Source organism: Vespula vulgaris, chromosome 10 (assembly GCF_905475345.1).
Source record: "Vespula vulgaris chromosome 10, iyVesVulg1.1, whole genome shotgun sequence".
Classification (NCBI taxonomy): Eukaryota; Metazoa; Arthropoda; class Insecta; order Hymenoptera; family Vespidae; genus Vespula; species Vespula vulgaris.
This window is the reverse complement of record NC_066595.1, coordinates 6,664,584-6,687,818: the sequence shown is the minus strand read 5'-3', so window position 1 is coordinate 6,687,818 and position 23,235 is coordinate 6,664,584. Positions and strand designations below refer to the sequence as shown.

Below are 23,235 nucleotides of genomic sequence, written 5' to 3'. Positions count from 1 at the left end.
TTCAACGTAGGTATGATACGATGGCTCGTTTTAAAGGTTGGAGATATGGAGTTTTTGTGGGAAGTTTTGTAGGATCGATTGGATTATATATTTACTCTATATTAATTCACCCTATGATGAATATTGATCATTATAGTATGTATAAATCGTAATTCATTTAAATTATTTGAAACATTATTAATGGTTGTTAATCTTAAATTTTAGAGGCAATAAGAGAACATGCTAGAACACAACTTCCTCCTGATAAAGTCGTTTAATCAATTTATTATATTGAATGCTTAATGTAAAATTAAGTAAAATATAGTATAATCTTACATAATAACCAATGAAATAATTAAATTATATAAGATAGAAAATAGATAATAAAAGGATCTTGGAAAGATATAAATCTAATATAATTTTCAATAATCTTTACCAAATTTTGTTATATTTAAATAATAACAAAATTAAATTGTTTGCAAAGTTTTTATAACAATTAGATATTCTTTGTTTTTTCTTATTTATTAAATATATTGAAATTAGCTAACTTCCCTATAAAGTTTTTATTTACTGTAATAAAAAATTCTGAATATGTACAAAATTTAATTTTTGTAAATATAACATTGTTTTGTTAAAAATCATCATCACATACATCAAGGAAGACATCAAATGCTTCACGGTTACAATTACCATCTGCAGTGAACACATACTTGTGAAATGTTCCATCCATACATATAGCTGGAAAATAAAAGAACATATATTTAATATTATATTAGTAAAAGTTAAGAATTATGCAAATAATAAGCATTACCTATCACAGAACTTCTTCTACCAAATGCACAAACACAAGCACATTCTGGTGGTACCGTAAATGTAGCCAACGCCCACTGACTTTCAACATAATTTCCCAGAAATCCCATCTTTGAAAAACTATAAAGAAGTCAATCTTTTTAGGCTTGCATCATATTTGATTCAGAAGTTAATTAAGTGTATTCACATACGTAGATCTTCTGTTCAGATGAGTATCTTTCAAAGCAAATATGTGTACAGTTCCCTTGTCACTTGATACACAGAGGAATTCTGAATCTCTACTAAATGTGATACTAAAAGAATCGCAAATTAGAAAGAATCGCAATGCAAAGATATAAGATATATATATATAATTTTAAATAATACCAATATAATGTAGCAGGATCCGCACCTCTTCTTAACTCAACAAGTAAATGTCTACGTAAAGAATCCCATACTCTAACTAATGTACCCTGAGCAGAAGCTGTTGCAACCATTGTTCCACTTCCATTAACAGCAATACAAGCCAATGCACCCTAATATCAAAATTTAAATTAAAAAATTTTTTTTTATATTTATTTATTATATTTACAATAGAATGTTAAATTAATACCTGATGGGCTGCAAGTGTGGCAGGAGCACTAGAACTTCCTGCTTCTGTAGCACCTAAATCTATCAACTGTACACTACCAAGTTTGTGACCAGGAAAAGCTAATAATTGCTTTTGTGCTGTTGCTAGAGTAGCTACTTCTACTAAACCTTTAGGATTGTCTCTTGTTTCCAGTGTTAATAATCTTCGTGTAGGTGTAGGAAATGAAAACACATGAATCTCTCTTTGAAGCGCCACTATCATCCTAAATCATAAAAATGTTCTTGTAATTTCTATTACATTAAATAGTTTTTAATTATAATAAATACATATAAAGTAGAAAAAGCTTTCGCAACTTACTTGTCTCTACGTAATCTAACAGCTTTAATTGGACTAGTGAAAGTAATTTCCATTACAAACTTTTTAGAAAGATCATCGTAAATAAGAACAGTATTTTCTGCAAATCTTGGACGTGTTCCACCACCCACTATAGCAATAACATTTGTTCTCCAAAGCATTTCTCCAATTGCAATGCTACCCATGAGATCCTGTTCAAAGTGAGCTTTTTCGACTAACGGTTCTACATTATATATTCTTAAACCAGATTCCATACAACATGTAAAACATCCTAGATAGACAGTAAAATAGTAATTTTTTGTTTTTAAAAAGTATCATATGCAATATCATATAATGCAATTCAGAAATTTTATTTTGATGTTAGAAATAAAGAATTAATTTCATTAATTCAAGACAACAATACGTACCTTGGTCTTGATTAAATCGTAAGCCAAGAATACCTCTTTTTCCTACCATCATTTATTTTTTTTCAACAAGCTATGTTTTTTCTAACATAAGCTTTTTTAAGTTGTCGAAATAAATGTTTGTGTTCGTTTCCAAACTAACATGAGTCTGATACATCAAGTTACAAAACAATCTTATTTATCAATGGGTATTTTCATCATGTAGTAATAGCTGTTAGAGCTAATTTTTTCAAGCGTGATTATTGGTCGTATACTATGATTTAAATCTGTATTAATATAAAGACCAATAAACGTTTAGTATAGCTTTCAATGTAGTATCGCCGTTCATGAAAACGCAGGTTAATACCTTTGTTTCATGTATCTCATGCGACTGCGCAATTAGTTCGTATTTTTTGAATATATAACAATGCATAGAAAATAGATGAAAAGTTAATGTTATTACATTAAATAATATATTCCTTGTTTTTATTAAATATTTGAAATAATTATGACATTTTTAACATAATTATAATTAAGGTTATATCATAATTTTTGGAATGGAAATATATATATATATATAAGTGAAAAAAAAAAAAGTAATAAGGACGTTAATAGGATTTGCAAAGTTTTTACATGACCCTTTAAATTATATAAAACACATATTATAAACTATTTGAACGTGATAATATTGTCTTTTTTTTTCAAGTAAAAACAATTAATGACAATGATATAAGATTAGGACATGTATAAACTTCTTTGCATGAAAACTAATAAAATGACTATCTTCATATAATATAATATAATATAATTTAATAAATTTATTCATATGGACTTAATAATAGAAGTGCAGTTTTAGTAATTCAGAAATCTCAATCATTTGTTGAAAACAGTATGTATTCATGATTAGTCCAAATTGTTTCTCTACAATATTTTAGACTTATTCAGATACCCCTTCTGTCTGTTTTCTATCTTCTATTATTCAGTGCTAATATTAAAACACATTATGGTGTCAAGATGGAATATTTAATCCAATGCAGCAGCACCGGAAATAATTTCAATTAATTCTCTAGTAATTACAGCTTGTCGTGTACGATTAAATGTAAGAGTAAGCTTATCAATCATTTCTCCTGCATTTTTACTGGCATTGTCCATGGCAGTCATACGACTGGATTGTTCGCTGCAGGCTCCTTCTTTCATTGAATAGAATAATAAAGATGCTAACGAGAATTCTAAATAATTTTGTATAACATCATCATCAAGTGAATCATAAACACTTAACTTAGGAGCACTTAATACTGCATTTTTATCAAACAGAGGCAGTTGATCAACACTATAGGATACCACAGATTTGAATTGATTATATACAATGCGACCAGATCCAAAAGTATAACTGTAAATATTATATAAGTCAATAACAAATTTGAGGAATATATATAAATATACATATATTAAACAATTACTACATACCCACTATTCATGATTTCTATAGCAATTTTTGCTGCATCATTAAAAGTAGGTGGCTTACGCCCTACTTCAGATGCAACAAATAATATATTTTTAGCAAATAAACGTGATAAAATTGCACGTGATTTTTCTCCAACACAAATAATCTTTGTATTTTCTCGTTCTGCAGAATCTGCTAATAAGGCATCTCGAATATTACGTGAAACACCAGTATGAACTGCACCACATAAACCTCGGTCACTTGTTATTGCTACAACTAGCTTCTTTGGTTCTTCAGGTGGTGCAGAAATCTCAGCTTGATCATAAAATATTTTGGTGCCAACACCAAGTGGACGAGCCTGTTTTAAATCACGTTCTGCCCGATTATATTTAGCAGCAGAAACCATCTTCATGGATTGTGTGATTTTTTGAATATTTTTTACAGATTTAAGACGTATAGAAATGGCTTGAAGTGTTGCCATACCTCGTTGTTGCTCTTGCTGCTGTTTCGCAGCAAGGCGAACTATTGAAGACATACGATTGCAAAACATATTTGTTTTAATTGTTACTCCTGTAATTTTATAAAAGAAATAAGATCAGTTTTATTCACATTATATATTATACATTCATACATTTATTGGATTATATATAAAGATAGTTCTGAATTGACTCAGTCAATTCAATCATTTTGAATGAAATATCTGTTCATGAGGCTTAATGAAGGATTAATTTTCAGCAAAAAAATTGATTAATTAAAAACTGACATCATAACAAAATGTACAACATTACATAATGATAGGCACATAGCATCATTTACATTTCATAACAAATTTTAATTTCTACAAAATTCTTGATTGGTAAATTGGGCATTTATATAACTATTGAAAATCAAATATGGCAATATCAATTTCGTTTTCAAAGTTTTGGAAATTTGGAAATTGTTTCTCAGCAAGCTTTAAATTTTTTTGAATATTTTTAAGTGAAAAAAGAATTTATTTAAAGGCAAGAAAACTCACCGGATAAAACAATTAACTGAATTATATAAACTCGAAACTACCGAAGCTCGTCCACTATTCTGGCACAGAATAGTAATTCATAAAACAGGCACAATCCACACCATACTTCTCAGTGTCTTCCTCCGTTCTCTTCTCCTTATTCGACGAAAGTTGCGATTGCGCGATCGATTGAATAATGATAACCGAATAGCGCTAATTTTAAATGAAGAATCAAATATTTTGAATGAACATTACATTTGCAAAAGTCAAGTTATATACGATTTTTAAAATGAAGAGTATCATGATCATCATTATATAAAAAATATTTAGATAAATACATACATTGTTCAAAAATGAAAAAAATATTTATATTCATCACACAGGATAAAAAACCTGTTGGTATCACTGCTACAGTGGTCATTGGAAAAATTTTGTATGTCGGTCTATAATATTGTATACAAGTTATGTGTTTTCATATATCTAGAGTTAGTTTATAATGTTGTGTTTTTTCTAAGTATTTTTAAAAAGATATTTATTATGGAGAATGAAAGTATTAATAAAACTAGTTTAGTTGAAGATGAAGACAATTTACATATGGAAATTGAACTTATTAATCCTACAATTGAAAATATTTCTATAAATCCTATTTTTATAAAAGAAACGGAAAATAAACAAGCACAAAGTTCTAATGTAAAAAATGAAACAAATGTAGATACAATCCAAAGGCCTAATATTACAAACAATACAAATGAGATGTCTATTGATCATGCATTAAATGTAGATGTTAGTATTCTTTCAATGTTTTTAATCATTTATTTATAATAAATTATAATATAAAATGATATTTACATTATTTTATTTAATATATATATATATATATATATATATATATATATATATATTTATGTTATAGGAATCAGGCGTATCTTCTGAATTAAATATAGAAAAGATAGAAGCAAATTTATGTGAGAAAACTGAAGTATATAATCTAGATTCAACTTCTAAAAATACAACAAATGATTCTTTTTATAGTTACAATTGGACTGTTTCACCAAAGTTGATATGTGCTGCTACTAAAGAGTATCAACCAACTGCATTCTGTGAAAATTTTACAAAAAGTTGCCAATGGTCTCCAGATGGTACATGTTTATTAGTACCATCAGAAGATTTTAGAATACGTTTATATGAGCTTCCTACAACATTGTATTCTGGTAAAATACCATCAAATTTTACAACATTTGATCTTAAAGCTGCTTTAGTCGTTAAAGAAGGAGGACTTATATACGATAGCTGTTGGTATCCTTTTATGAATTCATGGGATCCTGCAACATGTTGCTTTCTTAGTACCAGCAAAGAAAGTCCTATACATTTATGGGATGCATTTACAGGAAAATTGCGAGCTACTTACAGAGCTTATAATGAGTTAGTATCAATTATTGTACTTTTAATTATTAAATTAAAGTGAATAAATTAAAAAATTATCTGTTCTATAGTGTTGATGAAGTAAAAGCTTCCATAAGTGTTCAATTTATTGATTTTGGTAAGCAAATTTTGTGTGGTTTTAAAAATAGTCTACAAATTTTTAATACAAACCGTCCTGGACGACAAATTACAACTATTAATTTCAAGAAAGATTTTCCAAATACTAGTGGATTGGTATCTTGTATTCGTGAAAATCCATTGATGCCAGGTTTGGTGGCATTTGGTACATACTCCAAATGTATTGGTATGCAATTTATTCATAAAATAGTATATTTATATCTTTCATGATAGTAAAATTATGGTTTAATTTCATTCAAAATTTTATTTTATTTTGTTTTTTTTTTTATATTTAGGTCTTTACAAAGATATACCAATCTGTACTTTTAAAACAGCAAATGGTGTGACGCAAGTTGAATTTAGTCCATGTGGAACTAAGTTGTACTCTGCTGTTAGACGTAACAATGAATTTTTATGTTGGGATCTTCGTAATCCTGGTGCTTTACTTTATTCTTTTCAAAAACGGCAAGCAGATACAAACCAAAAGATACAATTTGATATCACAAATAATGGTCACCATGTAATATCAGGTATTGTGTATCAATAAGCTATTAAGAATTTCAAAAGCTACAAGTTTCATATGCTATTTTTTTGATAGGAGGTACAGATGGAAAAATTATTATTTGGGAATTATTTGAAATGGAAGATATGAATCCAAAATATGAATTTAAAGTATCAGAAGATTGTGTGAATGGTGTGAGTGTACATAAAAGTTTGCCTATTGTAGCAACAAGTTCAGGACAAAGAATTTATGATACCGAGGAAGTACAAAGAGATAACAGTGTAAGATTATGGTGGTTCAATTAATTAATTATATTAGATATAAATTTCCTTTTATTACAGATTTAGTAATAATATACTTATAGTATATATTACAGAAATTATTAAAAATATATCATCATACTTTCATTACCACCAAAAATTAATTTTGTCAAAAACAATTAATGTTAATAAATCATATATTTAATTAAAAACAATTTTTGACAAAATTTAATATAATATTGATTTATGCAAAAGAAATAGATGGAAATAACAAAGTAGTTGATAAGTGAAAGAGTATATGTACAAAAATTATACAATACACATTATTAAAGTATATGCTTATTGGAATTTCTGACAGATCTCCTCACTCTAGCAGGAACTGAAATTGGATACAATTATTAGTATATGCACTAAAAATAATGAATTTATATATTACTTACTTTTTGGAGAATCCCATGAAATCAAATCTGTATTGGGTGAAGGAGCTTCTATAAATGTACTATTTTCTTGCAAGTAGCTTAGGTTCAATTTACCTTTACTACGTTTAACATGTGGTGTCATTGGATGTGTGATTTTATTTTCTACACAACCACTGCAATCTTCAGCTAGAACAAAGTATCATTATTATTTTGTAAACAATAGATTAGTGTTTATTTAATCATATTACTATTTTATTTTTACCATTAAACTTCACACTTTTTCGAGAAGACCTTCTTAGCTCCTTTTTTGCACTTGTTTGTGTGACATTGAAAGGTTCTTTCTTTATAATCAGTTCTTTTTCTTCAAGCTTATTTGACATTCTTTGTAATCCTTTTTTTGACTTCACAGGACTCTTATTTTCCTTTTGGTTATCTTTATCTTTTTCATCAATTGATTCCTAAATAAAATATATTATTAAATAGAATTGAAATGAGATATGCTAAGACTTTTTAATAAACCATATAGTGATATAATATATTACTACATTATAAAAAATTCGTTTATAACTTACTTTAATGTTTGTTTTTCTACTTCTTGTAGACATTCTTTTTGCAGAGTTTTCTGTTACAACAGTCCTGTTTCTAAGAGTTCTCATGTTTGTTTTCTTTTCTGCAGATTTCTCTGATGATATGTTTAATAATATGTTTTGAATTTCAGGTGAAGTATTTGTGACAAATTGTTCACTTGTCTCAAGGTTTAGAAGAATATCATCTTCTTTGTTAGTTACACTCGATGAAAGTAATTGATTAGTATTGAATTGTAAGTCATTTTCTGAATCTTGAAAAGAATTATCATCGAAATTAAGTTTTTTTTCAGTTTTTACCTTATAATTTATGTATTCAGAATCTAAGTCATAATTGTCTATTCTAGCTAATCTGGCAGCCAAATCCAAATTATCTTGGACTTCATCAATAGGCACTTCATTTAAGACCACATGGTCATTAAAGTTAACTTTTTGCATAGATTTTGTCAAACGTATATCATTTATTGAAAAATCATCTGTACGTTTTAATATGCTCTTACTAGGTGTTTGTTTAGAGTTAATATATGATATAGAATCATCCAGTTCAACTTTTGGAGTTTTGTACATTTGACTTATTTTCATTATAGTTATTGGAGTTTTTATAGTTTTACATGATTCTGATAAAAGAGTTTTATGTAATAAACTTTGTCTAGAATTTATCTTTTTAGCAGAGACAGATAATTCATTCTTTGAGTCCATAGATTTTAATCGTCTAGTATTATTGTTGATTGAGACTTCATTTTTGTTTTCTATATTAATATTATTTATGGAAGTTAAAGATTTATATGTGTTTTCATTTACATTTTCTTCTAACGTTTTTGAATTGTCTGTATTATTTTTCATTTTTTGTTTTGCAGCCAAGATAAAAGCTTGAACTGAACTTTTCTTTTTTGGTACAATTTTCTTCTTTGATACTACTTTTTTCTTAGGTTTAACTTTGGTAACAGCTATTTCTTCTTCTTCCCAATCTCTAGCACGAAGTTTTTCTAATGCTTCAAATCGTGTATCACAATTTATTACTTCCATGTATGTCATATCCCAGAATCCTTGTAAATCTCTGCAAGTAACTAACATTTCTCCCTTACCAGTTTCACAATCTGATACCAGTTTTTGAAATCTTTCAAATTTTTTATTTATTAACAAACGTGTTTGCCCTATAGCTTGATTAATTTGATATTGAGCATCTTCTGTAATATTTGACTCTGTTTGTATATCTGTCCATTTTTTGCAAAGTTCATTAAGTCTGTCTATTTCTTTTTTTAATATGAAAGCAAAGTATTGTGCAGTACGTTCTTCCTCTTCAACTGATATGTTAAGAGTTTTCATAACTGTTTCTTTTGTAGGAATACTATCAGATGGAGAACCAATACCACGACGTATTTTTTGTTCCTTTCTAGCATTACTTTTACCACGACTTGATACTATATATGGCGAAAAATATACTGGATCCTTAGATAAATTTGTTTCAGTTAATGTAGTATCACCAGTCGCTAAAGGAGATGTTGCTTTTGTTTGACTGTTATCTATATCTTTAGGAGATTTATTTTTAATTTTTTTCTTAGAAATATTTTTTGAAAAAGAAGTTTTAATTTTACTATTGCTTGAATTTTTGGTTGTTTCTTTTTCTGTTATGATAGCTGAAATATTGCCAGGTGATGGTATCATTTGTGAATTACTATCATTGGAAAAAGTACTATTTCTAAGAAATTCTCCTTCTTTATCAAGACAGCCAAATGTCATTTCATTATCATCAGATGACAAGTATAATTTTATTCCTTCTACTGAACCATTTATTATGTTAACATTAGGTATTTGACCATTTATGTTACTTGTTGGTACATCATATCCTTGATCCAATGATTCTGACTTTTCTTTCAATAAAGATATTTTTGCTTTATTCATTTTTTTCATTGGCGTGGAAACTTTTACAGGTGTATGTAGCATACTCACACGACCAAATAAAGGCATACTTGTTACTCCGCTTGGAGCAGTAAATTTATAATTACTAGGTGCAAAAGATTTTTGTTCATCTTTTATACTATTTTTTTCTTTATCTTTTCCTAATAATTTTTCTTGTTTTTTTCCTGTAACATTTTGTCTTGGTGGTACCTCTGTAGATATTTCTTGTTTCTTAAGAAGACGTTTCTCAGTAGCTCTTGTTACTCTTTTTGGTGGTAATGTAGGTCGTGTAACTTGTTTATAATTATGCAAACATGATTTGGTATGAGGCAGTATACTAGAATCTTTTATTGGGGGAGAATAGTAATTATGATGAACTACACCCACTTTGAAAACAGGTTTTTTCTTCTTCTGTTCCATTTTTTTAAGTCTATCCCGTTCAGCTTTCCATTTCAATAATTTGCGGTATCTGTTATCCTTGTCATCTGAGCAACAAAAATATATTTTTATAAAAGTATAATTTAATAATGAATACGAACTATAATATAAAAAATAATACAAAAGAAGCTATAAAATTATAATGTAAAATTAATATAATTATAAATTATATAATTGAATACAAATATCTTATAAGAGTATTTAATTGCTTTTTGTAATATTTTATCTTTTCTGGAAAGCAATTAATTAATAAAAGTAAAAAATAATTTCTGTTTTTTAGATAATTTTGACAAGAAGTACAAAGGTACATTTCATAGGATTCTCATAAATTACATCACACATATCTTGTACATCACATGATATAGTCATTCGAAGATCATTAAAATTTTTGTTTTATTATAAAAATTATACACATTACCTTCCGTATCTATATCAGTAACAACTTCTAATCCTCGTTTTTTTGAAAAATCCTCAGCCCTCTGTTCTTTACGCTTAATTTCGCATATTCTAGCACGAATAGCACGATTATTTCGTATGTTTCCGAAACCATTATTTGCTTTATATCGATCTTGATAATTAGCCATATTATATGTTAATAAATATAATTTATAAATACTTCTTCGTAAAATATTAGTTTTAATAAAAGAGCTTGGTCCACGAGCATTCGATAACTCTCCGCAGTTTACTGGAAGTATAACTGAAAATGTTTTGAAATGTAACATCGCGTTTGAATTGTTTGATGTAACACGTTTCCGGATTGGTCAATAGTAAACTCATTTTAAAATAATGGAGTCTGTTTATTTAAGATTCTACCAATCAGAGAGAATATTTCTTGTGCTACAAATGTAACGCCATCTGTTCCACAAGCGTCGCAATAAGCTTGGAAAAAATTTGGCGCCAATGCATTTTTCGTTGTATATGCTAAATTACCAATGTCGTGATTGCACACATATATAATATCATTATAAATATTATAATTGATTTTTTGTCGTCTCAAATTATTTTTAATTTAGTACTTTTTTTTATTTAAGAGATTTTTATGAAAATTCATCGTATTCGTAAAGAAACGAGGAAACAATATATTTTAATTAATTATTACAAATAACCTAATCAGTAAGTTTGATATATATAAAAATTCAATCTTCCTATTGTTTTAGTCCGAAATAGTTTGCTAAGTTTCAGATATTAGCAAATAAAAAAATTGTGTTCTCAAAAATGTAATGCAACGGAAATATGCGTTTCGATAAATATGTAGATCTGACTGAGGGATTGCGAGAGAGTTGAGCGTGAGTGAGTGCAACCCAGTGCAGCCGAACGTTGGTATTGAAGCTATTGGCGTTGCTTCCAAAACAACAAATGTTTAGTGCTTTTGTTTCGCACAGCTGTAACACAAAATAAAGAGAGAATGATATAGATAAATTCATTATTGGTTTTGAAGTAATCGATGTACTACTTTTTAGGATTTTAACATATTGTGCGTGATACAGTGTTTCGTCGAATATATTTGCGCATATATGTTGAACAAACGATCGAGAATACATTGGAATCGAATTTCGTGAAGCTATCCACAGTACTAGAAATTGTTATCGCATTAGTCGCGCGCGCAAATTTTTTCATCAAGCAAGTACGTAAGGCTCTTTTCTTTTAGGGCTTTAGGACGCTACGGGTGTGAAGCGATGTTTAAATATCGATAAAGTTTTTGTAAACAACAAGTGTAAAGATATGGCTACTGTAACTCAATCTTTCCCGAAGATTCTAAAAATGCTACGGGAAACTAGTAGCAACAAGGAAAAGAGAGAGGCTTTAACCTATATTCGCAGGTAACGCTATTAGAATTTTTTTATATCATTTAGTTGATTTTCTTCCAAAAATCTCCGATTTCTTTCATTTTAATCATTTTTTACGACTTAATAGTTAAATTATCATTTGGTTCAAATGTATACTTAAAATTTATTTACAAGTACAATTACATCTCTCATAACGGAGTAAATTTTTTATTTTTATTGAATTTTTCTTTTTAGTAATTTTAAAAAGTTAGAATCTTCGAATAATATTAAGGAAGAGCAATATAAGGATCTATGCAAGTTAGTTGTAGATGCTTCTACAAGCAAGGATCAAAATATACAACATGAGGCATACGATACACTTACTTGTATTGTGCAAAATTTCAGGAGTCACAAATTAAATTTATTTGAATCAATGTTACATATAAATAGAAAGGACAGGTTGGATTATTTCTTGTTATTAAATCAATGGCATCTATTGTTTTTGCTTTATATATTATTTATATATTTGTTATGATTTTAGATTAAAAATTCTTAAATTACTAGATGTTGTGGATGATATAGCCATATTAATAGCTGCCAATGATAAGTCAATTTTTCATTTATTAAATGATTGTATGCATACTATACAGTCTGTCACAATGAATTGGCTTTTACCAACAGCATGTACAGATAATTTACAAAAATTAACCGAAGTTGAAAACAAAGTATTATCTAATAATCAGAAAATTGAAGAAGAAATGATTAATTATAGTCTTAATTTGTTGAGGAGACTATACAAAGTAGCTGATGAGATGGCAGATAATAAAATACAAAGGGTATATAAATTAAATATTCTAGTATGGGTGAAGAATTATATTATGTATTACAAAAAAATTTTAATTTGTATGTATTGTCATTATAGTTTGATGAATTACTAATGGAGAAAGTTGTGCTATTAGCTTATATGGGTCATAAGAGACAACGCAGTCCGGCTTTAAAAGTTTTACAGCAAGCAATCACAACAAATTTGTCTACACATGTTCGTAATGAATTACCAGATGTTTGGACACAATATAAAACAGATTTACAATCTATATATTGTAAACGAATGCAGCTTTTAGTAACAGCATGTGAACTTGATTGGGCTGTCCAATGGAATATTAGCGTTCAATTGCTTGGTACCGACCTTCATCGTGGTGCAAGTTTGATAAATAATTTGCTCAGTGTTGAGGAAAGAGCCTTCAAATCTTCAGATGCTGTTATACGGAGGTTTGATATATATTGATTGTTCATATTATTAATAAATAATATTTTTCTTAAAAATGTATTTATTATTTTTTAGGCAAGCTTTCCTTTCATGGAAATTGTTGATAGACAATTTTGCTTTAGATTCCCAAGAACTTGGAACTACAAGAAGAATAAAATTGTTGTGTATACCATTAAATGCAAAAAATAGTAAGACTGAATTAATAGCGCTCACTAAATTGGAAGTTTGGTGGCATTTGATCATTAAACTTTATAAAGATATCGGAAAATTTGTTGATCCTGTGATAACGCAGTTTTTGAATTTTTGCTTTGGTCCTCTTGGAGATACACCATTACTTTCATCTAAATGCGATGTTGCTTCACCTGGCAAGAGATTTTTTAAAACAAAATTAGTTGCTGTGGATGCTTTATCTCAACTGCTTGTTGCAAAACAAGAGAAGCATATGCTTTATACACCAATTTTAGAAGAAATGCTTCCACATTGTATATGTGGTACAATTTTTCAACAATGTTATAAAAGTATTATACATAGTGTTGGAGAAGCTTTACTTATTTTAAGCCAAATTAATGATAAAGAAATGAAAAATAGATGTCAAGTAGGGAAACTTCTATGGTCAAGTTTAGTTAACTTTGCTCAAGAATCACAGACAGAAATAAAGGTGAGAAGCAAAAATATCAATTCTATACTTTTTCCTGTATATATATAATAATTAAATATAATTTTCAGGATCTCGTTTATAAAGACATTTTATTAGTAATAAATGAATTGGTAAATCATATTGCTGATAAGCCAATGATTCAAGATCTGATTCTTGATGTTATCATAATTGATTTACCTAATTTTAATAAGGATATTCAAATTCACAGTGAAATGTTGTCAGATTTATTATTTAAACTTTTTTCAATATCAATATTACAAAAAATAAAGAAGTGAGTATCATTTATATGTATATATTTCTTGTTTACAAAATAATACGAAATATGTTAAAATGAGTTGACTTTATCATGGTATTTAATTTATAAAGGAATCATTGTAAAGGACTTAATTGCTTATTATGGGAATGTGTTAAACCTAAAATAGGAAATGAGTACTGTTCAAATATATTGGAATTCTTGAAAACGGTTTTAGATAAAATTACACAAGTTAATGTAGAAGATAAATCAACGTAAGTTAATTAAATTTGGGTAGAAAGCAAATAATTGCACATCATTTTGTATTTATATCTTTTATTATTGTGATTTTTTAGAACTGTTATACCTGAGATATGGTGCATTGTAGCAGAAATATTAACAAAATATATGGAAGATTCATGTAATATCAATGAAGGCAATGCTGCTCAACATAATTTTAAGACTATAGAATATATTTTAAAATTTCCATTTATGCATATATTTTTAAAGGATTTAAAACAGGTTTTTAGATCTATATAATTGCATATTAAATAACACCATAAATTTAATAAAAATTAATAAGTACATTTAAACACGATGTATTAACAGGTTCAAGAAATTAGCGGGACTTGGAAAAAATTATATAAGCAATTCGATTTACAAGGAGATTTGATTGTCACAGTAAAATCTAATGAAATATTGTTAAATACCATAAAAATGATGCAGGGTTGCTTAACCAAAAATAAGGATTGTAATAATCTTATAACTACCTGTTTGGATGTATTATTGAATAATTTAAATTATAGTTCTTTACTTGGTATGATAACAAAATATGATTTCTATAATAATTTACGTGAAATTTATCTCGTCGTATTTATGTATATTAAATTAATTTTTAGCTTGCAATGAAGTACCATCTGTTGTGGAATTTTTGATAGATCTTATTAGGACTACTTTGAATAATTCACAATTTATTGACTGTGATATCACATTGAAAGCATTATCCGTAGTGCTTATTACTGTATATGGCCATGATCTAAAAAAGGCAGTATTGTGTTTACAGTATGTAAAGCCAGTGATTGAACTTGTACTCACATCTTCAACAGGAACATCACTGAAAGAAGTATAACAATCAAAGAAATGAATTTCATGCAGTACTTTATTTCCATAGTTTAATGATTATTAATATTATTTATTTGTAGACTATGAATTTGTGGGAGACCATAATTAGTATTTTTAAAGGTCTTGAAAAGAGTTATAGTTCGGAATTTTTGTCGCTATATAAAGAAATCATTATTCAATCTATAAACCACTCTAACATGGAAATAGCAACGCACACATTGTCATTCTTAGGCGAAGAAAATAATTTCGATGATAAAGGACAATGCATAGTGCAGGAAATACAAAAGAGAATAAAACCGGATAAACTACCATTCAAGTTAAACAATGCAGAAAAGAAGATAGGAGATAAAGAAAAATCTGCGAAACAAATGAAGATGGCAGGGAGTTTTTTAAATAGAAAATCTGTAAGTCCTAAGATGATACTTACCAGTGCACAGAAAGAGAACGACGAAAAAAGGATATCAATGTCTGATCCCGAGACCCAGGTATATTCTTTTTTTTCTTTATCTATATCTGGACAAAACAAATTCTGTATGTTGTATATTTGTTTGGTTAGGAATATGTCTATATTAAAACAGACGTAAAATATGATGTGAATCGTTTGACCGAGCATCAAAAAGAAATATTAAAAAAGAAAAGAGATGACATCCCTGCATTGTATAATGATCTTTCACAATCATCTTCACAAAGTACTCAAAATTTGCAGGAATGGTTTGATAAAAGAGGTAAACGTATTAATGAAGCAGATTATACACACGATGCTAAAAAAAATGATACTGTGGAAGAAGAAAATATCGATCATGATGCTAACAAAGAAAATACTATTGACTCTACAATTACGGAATACAGTGTCATTGATAAAACAGACACTACTAGTAATACTGATTTGAAAGCCATACAACAGGGTGTTCAACCAGTACAATCTACAAGTTTATTAAGTGAGGACAGTACGTCTAAAAAATGTAGTGACAATAATACGAACGATAATTCATCCAAAGAACAGACCAGTTTGATATCGAATGACAAATTGGGAACATCATTCGACGATGATAAGGAAGAAACGTATGAACATGATGAATTAAATTCCGTTGCAAAACGATTAAACTTCGAATCTCGAGATGAGTTTCCTGATGAAAAAGAGTCTGAACAACGATTATCTCCATCGGTATTAGAAAATGGTAAACGACGGAATCGCAATAGTACGACGAGAACAAGTTCCAATGAACTTGATTCTGATAAAACAACGAATGTCCAGGGTGAACAAAGTGAATCTAAAATGTTAAAAACATTGAAAACAAAATCGAATCTAACTAAACAGAGGAGAGGTACAAAACGTAAGTATGCTTCAGACAGCGATTCTGAGGAAACTACGTGTCAACGAAGGCGAAGAAAGTATACTATTTCTGAAACTCCCAGTGACTCTGATAGCATCGTACCATCTTTAGAAAGTGAACATTTGGAGGGAACAAGAGAAGAACAATGCCTGAGCCAACGTACGAAAAATGAGATATCAAGGCTAAAAATAAATATGGTATTTTACAGTCCATTACCAAATCGTCGACGATCCAAACAACAAGAACAATTAAAAGATACTAATTGCGAGAATAAAATCTTACGAACGTATGCACGGAAAAGTCCAGACTTGAAGGTTACCGAAGAAGTAAAGCCGAATGTATATGGTCAGTCTGCATTTAAAAAGAAAAATAAGAAAAGTTTCAAATTCGAGACAAATAAAAATGATGAATTACCTACGACTGAGAATGCCGTAGAAATGGAAACTAGTAATCCTGATGTCGGAGATTCTAAATCTGAAGAATGTACAAACGTATTGCCTGAAATCGCAGATAACATTAATGTCGATGTTCAAGATGAAATTACAGATAAAGATACTTCATTGAATGTTGGTAAAATAAAAGACAGCAAAAAGAAATTGAAAGAACACGATGTGAATACAAACGAAATGAATACTAAACAGAGTAATAAAGTAGATAACATCACAGTAAATAAAGAGGAACTATTATTATCTGCAGAAGATGGGACTCAAGAGATTATACAAAATTCACAAGAAGAAAATGCAATGTCAAAATTAGAAGGAAAATATAACGATAAACAATGTTTTATTAAAATCGATAAAATCGATAAAATAGTTAACGTTCCGGTCATGAAATCTTATAACTCGTGTAATAAAGATAATGTTTCGACGGAATCTACTACACTAAAGAAAAGTACAAAAGAAATACCTAATGTGCCTAAAAAGATTCCAGACGATGACCCTAAACTCGATGATAAAATTGACGAGACAGTACATATAGAGGATAACACTGTAACAGTTGTAAATACTTCTTCGGATCATGAAATTGTATGTATTCAGCGTGAAGATGAGAAGAAGACATCTTCGGACGTACCGCAAGCAAATAGTTCACCTACACATAAAATATCTGCAATGGTTGTATCATCACCTAAAAATAATATCAAGCGACTTTTAAAGTTAAAAACTTATCCAAATAAGGGAGGTCGCGCAGCTCATATGTTGGGTTTAGTCACGAAACAAATATTAACAGAAACTAATAGTCAAAATGTAAAAGCGGACGAGGATGTAATAACAAAGAAGATTAAATCTAAAGAAGGAGAAAACGAGACGCATATAGCGAAAAAAGATAAAATTACGATATTTAAAGATAGTGATAAAATCGGAGGTCCATGTAGTAGCCGTCAAGAAAAAATATTTAATAATATGAAATCTGGAGAATACATTTCATCTTCGCCAGTTAAATCGTTTTGTAATTTAAAAAATGACGGTGAAAAACTTTCCTCCAATATAGATAAAACAATACCTGATTACATGCTAATCAGCTTGGAAGATACAGTTGAGAAAGGAAATGACGGAAGTTTATCGCCGTCTCAGGAAAAAACAGAATTACCTATGCTAGAATGGTCCAGTGCTAATCCGCCATCATTAACTGCATCACCTAGTGCTAGTATTCTTAAACGTCATCGTTTAGCTATAACAGAATGTGATTTAGAAACTACAGCATCAAACAAGGTATTCTTTTGAATTATCATAATTTTCTTTTATATATATATATATATTTATTTATTTATATGTCTTTGGTTAAATATCTACTTATTTTTTTATTTTTTTATAGAGAAAACGAGTTAGTTTCGCTGACCCTCCAGTTTCCAAGGAAATGGGTTATGAGATTACGCTTACTGAATCTCCTGATAAAGCAACTAAATTATCTTCTCGTATTTTATTGTTTCGCAAGGATTCGCCGCTACGAATGAAGCAAACAAAACTTAAATTCATTCAAATTGATTCGGAAAAAGAGGATAAGAATGTTGAAATACAACCAGATTACGGATGTGAAATCGATTTACAATGTGAAAGGGAGAATGAATTATTAACAAAAATAGCGGAGGAATTAGAATATACTGATGACAATATGGTAATAGATGATCATACAACCTGTAGTTTTTCAGAGAACATGAACGAAACTTCAGAAGCAAAGTTATACACTGCGGTTACATTTGATTTGTCTCAAGAATTAGAAATGGTAGAAAAGACGGCTATTCCTAAAGAGGCACAGTTTCCATCGTCGACTAAAAATGACGAAATATTTCAATCCCAAGAATCCGCAACTCAACAAGATATGTTTGGTAGTGCGGATGATAAAGATAATACGGGGCAGTCTCAAACCGAAGATAAAAATGTGATTAATGAAAACGATTCAGCGATTTTTTCACAGTTAAATATTACAACTAATGCAGAAAATTTAGAAGATACGATAGATGTGGGAAATATTACTAGTTTGAATTCTACAGCGAATTCAGATGACGTATTTTGTGGAAAACCTTTACGAACTAGTACACAAACGTCAGAACCAATTGCGGACCAAGATACTTTACCAGTAACCGATTCAATATTTGGGAGTTTACCTATGAGCCAAGCTAGCGAATCTAGCCTCAAAAGTTCTAATCCAGAACTTTTAAATGATACAGAACCGGTTTGTTTAGAATTGACGTCCTGTCAAGATCCTATTAATGTCATAACAGAATATTTAACTTATCCATCGTGGATTAAACCTTTGAATTCTTATTTTACAAGTAGAAACATAGTTACTGTCGGTCATCTTGCACAATTGACCTGCCGTGAAGTAAATAGAATGCCTGTAAAGGGTAATTCTAAAGTTAAATTTGTTAAGAAAATTTTGCAACATTACATAAATAAAAGTTTGCTAGAAATGAAAAATCCGAAATCTTCTTTTGAATTAAATTCTAGTCTTTCGGTTGCCACTAAAGCAATAAATTGCAATTTGCAAAAGGAAGTACTTGACATGTCCTGCCAGACAGAAATATTCACAAATACAGATAATGCATGTAGAACGGAATCAAGTAACTCTAATGTTTCATCTCAAATACCATCAATTATTAAAATATCATCGATCGATTCAAAACGTACGACTAAATCTGTCGGTGTTTGTACTGATTCTGTGATATCTTCAAAGTCTCCAAATGTAGCAACAAAATCAGTCGAAGCTCAAATGGCATTAGAAGATCTTTTGGATGAAATCGATGTTAATTTAGTAATGCAAAGTGCTGTCAAACGAAGTACTTCTGAAAGTATACTTGCACATTATAAGGTAAGAAATATAAGTGAAAAGTTTTGCTTATGTTACTTTGGTTTCATATAAATAATATAATCTCATGTAAAAAATTTGTGTAGATGAAAACGAGAGCTTTGCCAGAAGCAGAATTTGAAAAGGAAACGTTAAAACTGCTTGGACTTGACAATAACGGAAGCTACTACGAAACGAAATTAAAATCTGCATGTCGTGGTTGCGGCATTAATAAAGTTCTTTTAAGACTTCCCGATATTTTTAGTGGCGATAAACAATTCTTCCATAAAGTTCTTAACGCATATCGGAAGAAAATTACGATTAGCGACTGCATGAACATCTTTGATTTTAAAGAAATAAAAGATTTTGTATGTCAAAAATGTACATCTTCGGAACTGGCTGCCATGTTATCGGTGATATTGAAAAAGGAAGAGAATGATGGTATTAAAACTCCTATGACAGATCTGTCGTGTTTTAGTGACATGTTAAAGAGAGTTCCCATGGATGTAATAATTAGTCATACAGTTGCAAACGACGAATTAATTCCACCACAACTCGTTTTGGATATTGCTTTGCAAAATAGTAGTTTAACTGACATAACAGAAACGCTCAAGTTACAGAATCCAAATCTTATACAAGATGTGTTCGATAAGCTGTGGTCTACTGAATTAGTATTGTCGCATCTCGAAAATAAAAGTGAAAGAGACGAATTACTTAAGATTTATAAAGCAATCAGTTCGAAATTAAGTCCTAAAGAATTATTGGACGCATATCACGATTCGATGAAAGCTAAATTATCTTCGGATGAAAATGAAAAATGAAAATAAAGACCATTTGTACTAAAATATTTAAAGAAGCATCGTCAGTGATCGATGAGTATCGTTGATGTAATCATTCATCTTACATTTATATCTCATTTATTTTACACGAATTTAGTATAAGCATATTGTAGAACGAATCGGTGAAGAGTTTATGCACTTTATTTTCTTCATTGTGATACGTGGATATATATATATATATGTATATACATATATACATATCTGTTTGTCACAAATAATATTAGTTCAATTTTGGAACTGTGTAAACGAAATTAAACAGCTTTATTGTGTGCTGGATGTGTTAACGATATTCTAACATTGTATATACTATGAGCTTCTATAAAATTAAGAAAGAAATTATCGTTCTTCTTGAACTTTTAATTTATTCAAAAGCTGATTAAACAGATATCACATTGTCGAACAAAGTACGAGTAACACTTCTTTTTCTACTTACCGATTTTCGCTAAGGTATGTTAGAACAAAACGACGGTGTTTAAAACAATCTCTCAAATAAGAATAATAGCGGATTAAATATAATTATATTAATAAATTAACTTCGAAGAGACTGTATTCGATGAAATTTAGGTTCAAGAGACGATTTTCTAGCTAATAGTTTTGCGATCACGTGAATTTCGATCCTAAATTTTGACGCAAATATTAAGTGACCTCCTTTCTACGCTGTCATGGTAGGATTAAGCATTTATTATTGTAAATACGTTTATGTATATTGATTATAATTATCGACAGTCAATATATTTAACGACTACCATTCTTCGTATAAAATGAGCCATTTCATACCCTGTACCTTTTCTGTCTTTTGTTTTTTTTTCTTTTTATAATTAACATACATGAGGAATTTGATATTCTAATACCGTATTTACAATTTTTCATCTCTTAATTAATTAAAAAAAAAACGAGGTAAATTTTTTCTCGTTCATTTGAGATGTGTAATTTTGCCGCATATGTCTGTATATAAACGGCACTATCTCCTTTCGTTGCCCTGTATTCTCTATTATTGACTCGTACTACTGATCTACCCACCGACGTCAGATTATTGCCGCACGTGTGCTTTACTACTTGTCCGTTGAACTTTTACCTCATAAGATCCCTTTTTTGAGATATCTTTATTGTTTAGATATCTAATATTCTTTTATAAACATCTTGATATGCTTCATAAAAGCTCATTTAACTCTAGATAAAGATATATCGTAACGATATTGCAGATTTCAATTCATTAGCCTGAAAATGTCAAACCATAGAATTCGATCGTCTTAATCAACGTGAGTTATATACGTGGTTTTCCAGGCTACGGAGTAATCCCAAAAGACACGGTATCAAAATACGATGCCAATCGTATTCGACTTTACTGGAACATAAAATATTGCCTTTCTCGTTTCGTTTTCCCTAGGCACACGAGTAACGTTACACGATACTCAGGATCCTTATTTCTATTCGCACATTCTTGTCTAACTTTTTTTATTTGTATTCTATGCTAGAAATAAAATTTGATAGAGAGAGAGAGAGAGAGAGAGAGAGAGAGAGAGAGAGAGAGAGAGAGAGAGAGAGAGAGAGAGAGAGAGAGAGAGAGAGAGAGAGAGAGAGAGAGAGAGAGAGATGGGTATACCAATGTATGTATATTTAATGTTGAAAATAATAAAGAAAAAGAAAAGAAAACGAAAGAAAAATTAAAAAAAAACTCGTGTCGATTTTCATTCATCGAACGGATTATTCAGTTTGGTGAATCGTACATTCGTTCGCAAATATATATATATATATACACACACACACACGTTTTGAATGGATACGAATACTCAATACTCTTCATACGTAAACAACGCTTGAAATCAAATTTCCGGCCGTCGTGGAAGTGTACGCAACCGCGCGTGCATGTCGCATTTAAAATAGTTATCTTAGCTCCGATGCTTTCATTAACATTTACGAATCAGTCGAGTATTGTTGAGATACGTGTTTTAGAGTGTATATATCACTGATAAAACATACAAGTTGAAGATAAAAGTCGAAAATGACGTTTTTAGAGTACACGATTTTACTATATGCAATATATATGTGTATATTATTTTAATTTTAATTAAAAGATATAATCTGTAGAGATTTTACAAGCTTTGCTATTAGCAAATAATCAAGTTTGGAATTAAAAAAAAAATAGATGTACGAGGTAAAGATTGCGCGGGTGTGTTCAATGAAATACGGTTGTACAATAGAAGATTGAAGATACAATTTTGGTACTTTTTCTATCTCTTTTTTTCTCTATTTTTTTCCCTCAACACGCAATAATCTCTGCATATTAGCTTCGGTCGTGATTTTTAAACTGCCTTTATTCCCTTTCTTTCTCTTTCTTTTTTTCCTTTCATCCATCTCTCTCTTTCTCTCTTTCTCTATATATATTTCTCCCAGGGGTTGGCTCGGAAGGCTAGAAGCGTATGAAATATACGCGTATTGCGTGCTGGTTACATCATTTGGTGCAGGTGTGCGTAAATATCAACCACCATTGGGTATGTAGGAGGGATTTCGACCCCCCATTCCTATGGGGGGTCGAAACGCCTGCGCGGCCAATATCCT

The 23,235-nt window shown here is 29.5% G+C and overlaps 5 protein-coding genes across 9 annotated transcripts; 2 read left to right on the top strand and 3 right to left on the bottom strand.

Annotated features, from left to right (window-relative positions):
• Positions 1-410: 410 nt before the first annotated feature.
• Positions 411-2,329, bottom strand: LOC127066617 (WD repeat domain phosphoinositide-interacting protein 4-like). The gene is made up of 7 exons (XM_051000504.1): positions 2,122-2,329; positions 1,718-1,985; positions 1,382-1,622; positions 1,156-1,304; positions 981-1,082; positions 791-909; positions 411-717 (listed from the first exon to the last, which is right to left on the bottom strand). The coding sequence occupies exons 1-7, from the start codon at positions 2,171-2,173 to the stop codon at positions 611-613; spliced, it is 1,038 nt and encodes a 345-aa protein (XP_050856461.1). The 5' UTR covers positions 2,174-2,329; the 3' UTR covers positions 411-610.
• Positions 2,330-2,885: 556 nt separating this feature from the next.
• Positions 2,886-4,718, bottom strand: LOC127067225 (ATP synthase subunit gamma, mitochondrial). Its single transcript, XM_051001921.1, has 3 exons — positions 4,557-4,718; positions 3,565-4,111; positions 2,886-3,487 (listed from the first exon to the last, which is right to left on the bottom strand). The coding sequence occupies exons 2-3, from the start codon at positions 4,089-4,091 to the stop codon at positions 3,121-3,123; spliced, it is 894 nt and encodes a 297-aa protein (XP_050857878.1). The 5' UTR covers positions 4,092-4,111; positions 4,557-4,718; the 3' UTR covers positions 2,886-3,120.
• A 241-nt stretch (positions 4,719-4,959) lies between these two features.
• Positions 4,960-8,214, top strand: LOC127067222 (telomerase Cajal body protein 1). Of its 3 annotated transcripts, XR_007782577.1 has the most exons (7): positions 4,960-5,318; positions 5,449-5,957; positions 6,029-6,261; positions 6,371-6,604; positions 6,673-6,857; positions 7,974-8,075; positions 8,187-8,214. XR_007782577.1 is itself a non-coding variant. In XM_051001916.1 (6 exons), exons 1-6 carry the CDS (start codon positions 4,971-4,973, stop codon positions 7,986-7,988), a joined length of 1,524 nt encoding a protein of 507 aa, XP_050857873.1. In that variant the 5' UTR covers positions 4,960-4,970; the 3' UTR covers positions 7,989-8,100. The 3 variants fall into 3 exon arrangements, 2 of the variants coding, with proteins under 2 accessions (XP_050857873.1, XP_050857872.1); XM_051001916.1 differs by lacking the exon at positions 8,187-8,214 and having other exon boundaries at positions 7,974-8,100; XM_051001915.1 differs by lacking the exons at positions 7,974-8,075; positions 8,187-8,214 and having other exon boundaries at positions 6,673-7,051.
• On the bottom strand, positions 6,886-10,959 carry LOC127067219 (uncharacterized protein PF3D7_1120600). The gene is made up of 5 exons (XM_051001911.1): positions 10,595-10,959; positions 7,828-10,223; positions 7,518-7,713; positions 7,277-7,441; positions 6,886-7,215 (listed from the first exon to the last, which is right to left on the bottom strand). The coding sequence occupies exons 1-5, from the start codon at positions 10,896-10,898 to the stop codon at positions 7,163-7,165; spliced, it is 3,114 nt and encodes a 1,037-aa protein (XP_050857868.1). The 5' UTR covers positions 10,899-10,959; the 3' UTR covers positions 6,886-7,162.
• A 315-nt stretch (positions 10,960-11,274) lies between these two features.
• On the top strand, positions 11,275-21,424 carry LOC127067217 (telomere-associated protein RIF1-like). Of its 3 annotated transcripts, none has more exons than XM_051001904.1 (15): positions 11,275-11,289; positions 11,825-11,996; positions 12,198-12,401; positions 12,484-12,778; positions 12,865-13,211; positions 13,285-13,867; positions 13,936-14,138; positions 14,234-14,374; positions 14,456-14,621; positions 14,709-14,916; positions 14,999-15,222; positions 15,302-15,706; positions 15,778-18,264; positions 18,368-19,861; positions 19,945-21,424. In XM_051001904.1, the coding sequence occupies exons 2-15, from the start codon at positions 11,899-11,901 to the stop codon at positions 20,656-20,658; spliced, it is 7,569 nt and encodes a 2,522-aa protein (XP_050857861.1). In that variant the 5' UTR covers positions 11,275-11,289; positions 11,825-11,898; the 3' UTR covers positions 20,659-21,424. The 3 variants fall into 3 exon arrangements, with proteins under 3 accessions (XP_050857861.1, XP_050857862.1, XP_050857860.1); XM_051001903.1 differs by lacking the exon at positions 11,275-11,289 and adding an exon at positions 11,337-11,746; XM_051001905.1 differs by lacking the exon at positions 11,275-11,289 and having other exon boundaries at positions 11,336-11,996; positions 15,928-18,264.
• The last annotated feature ends 1,811 nt before the right edge of the window (positions 21,425-23,235 follow it).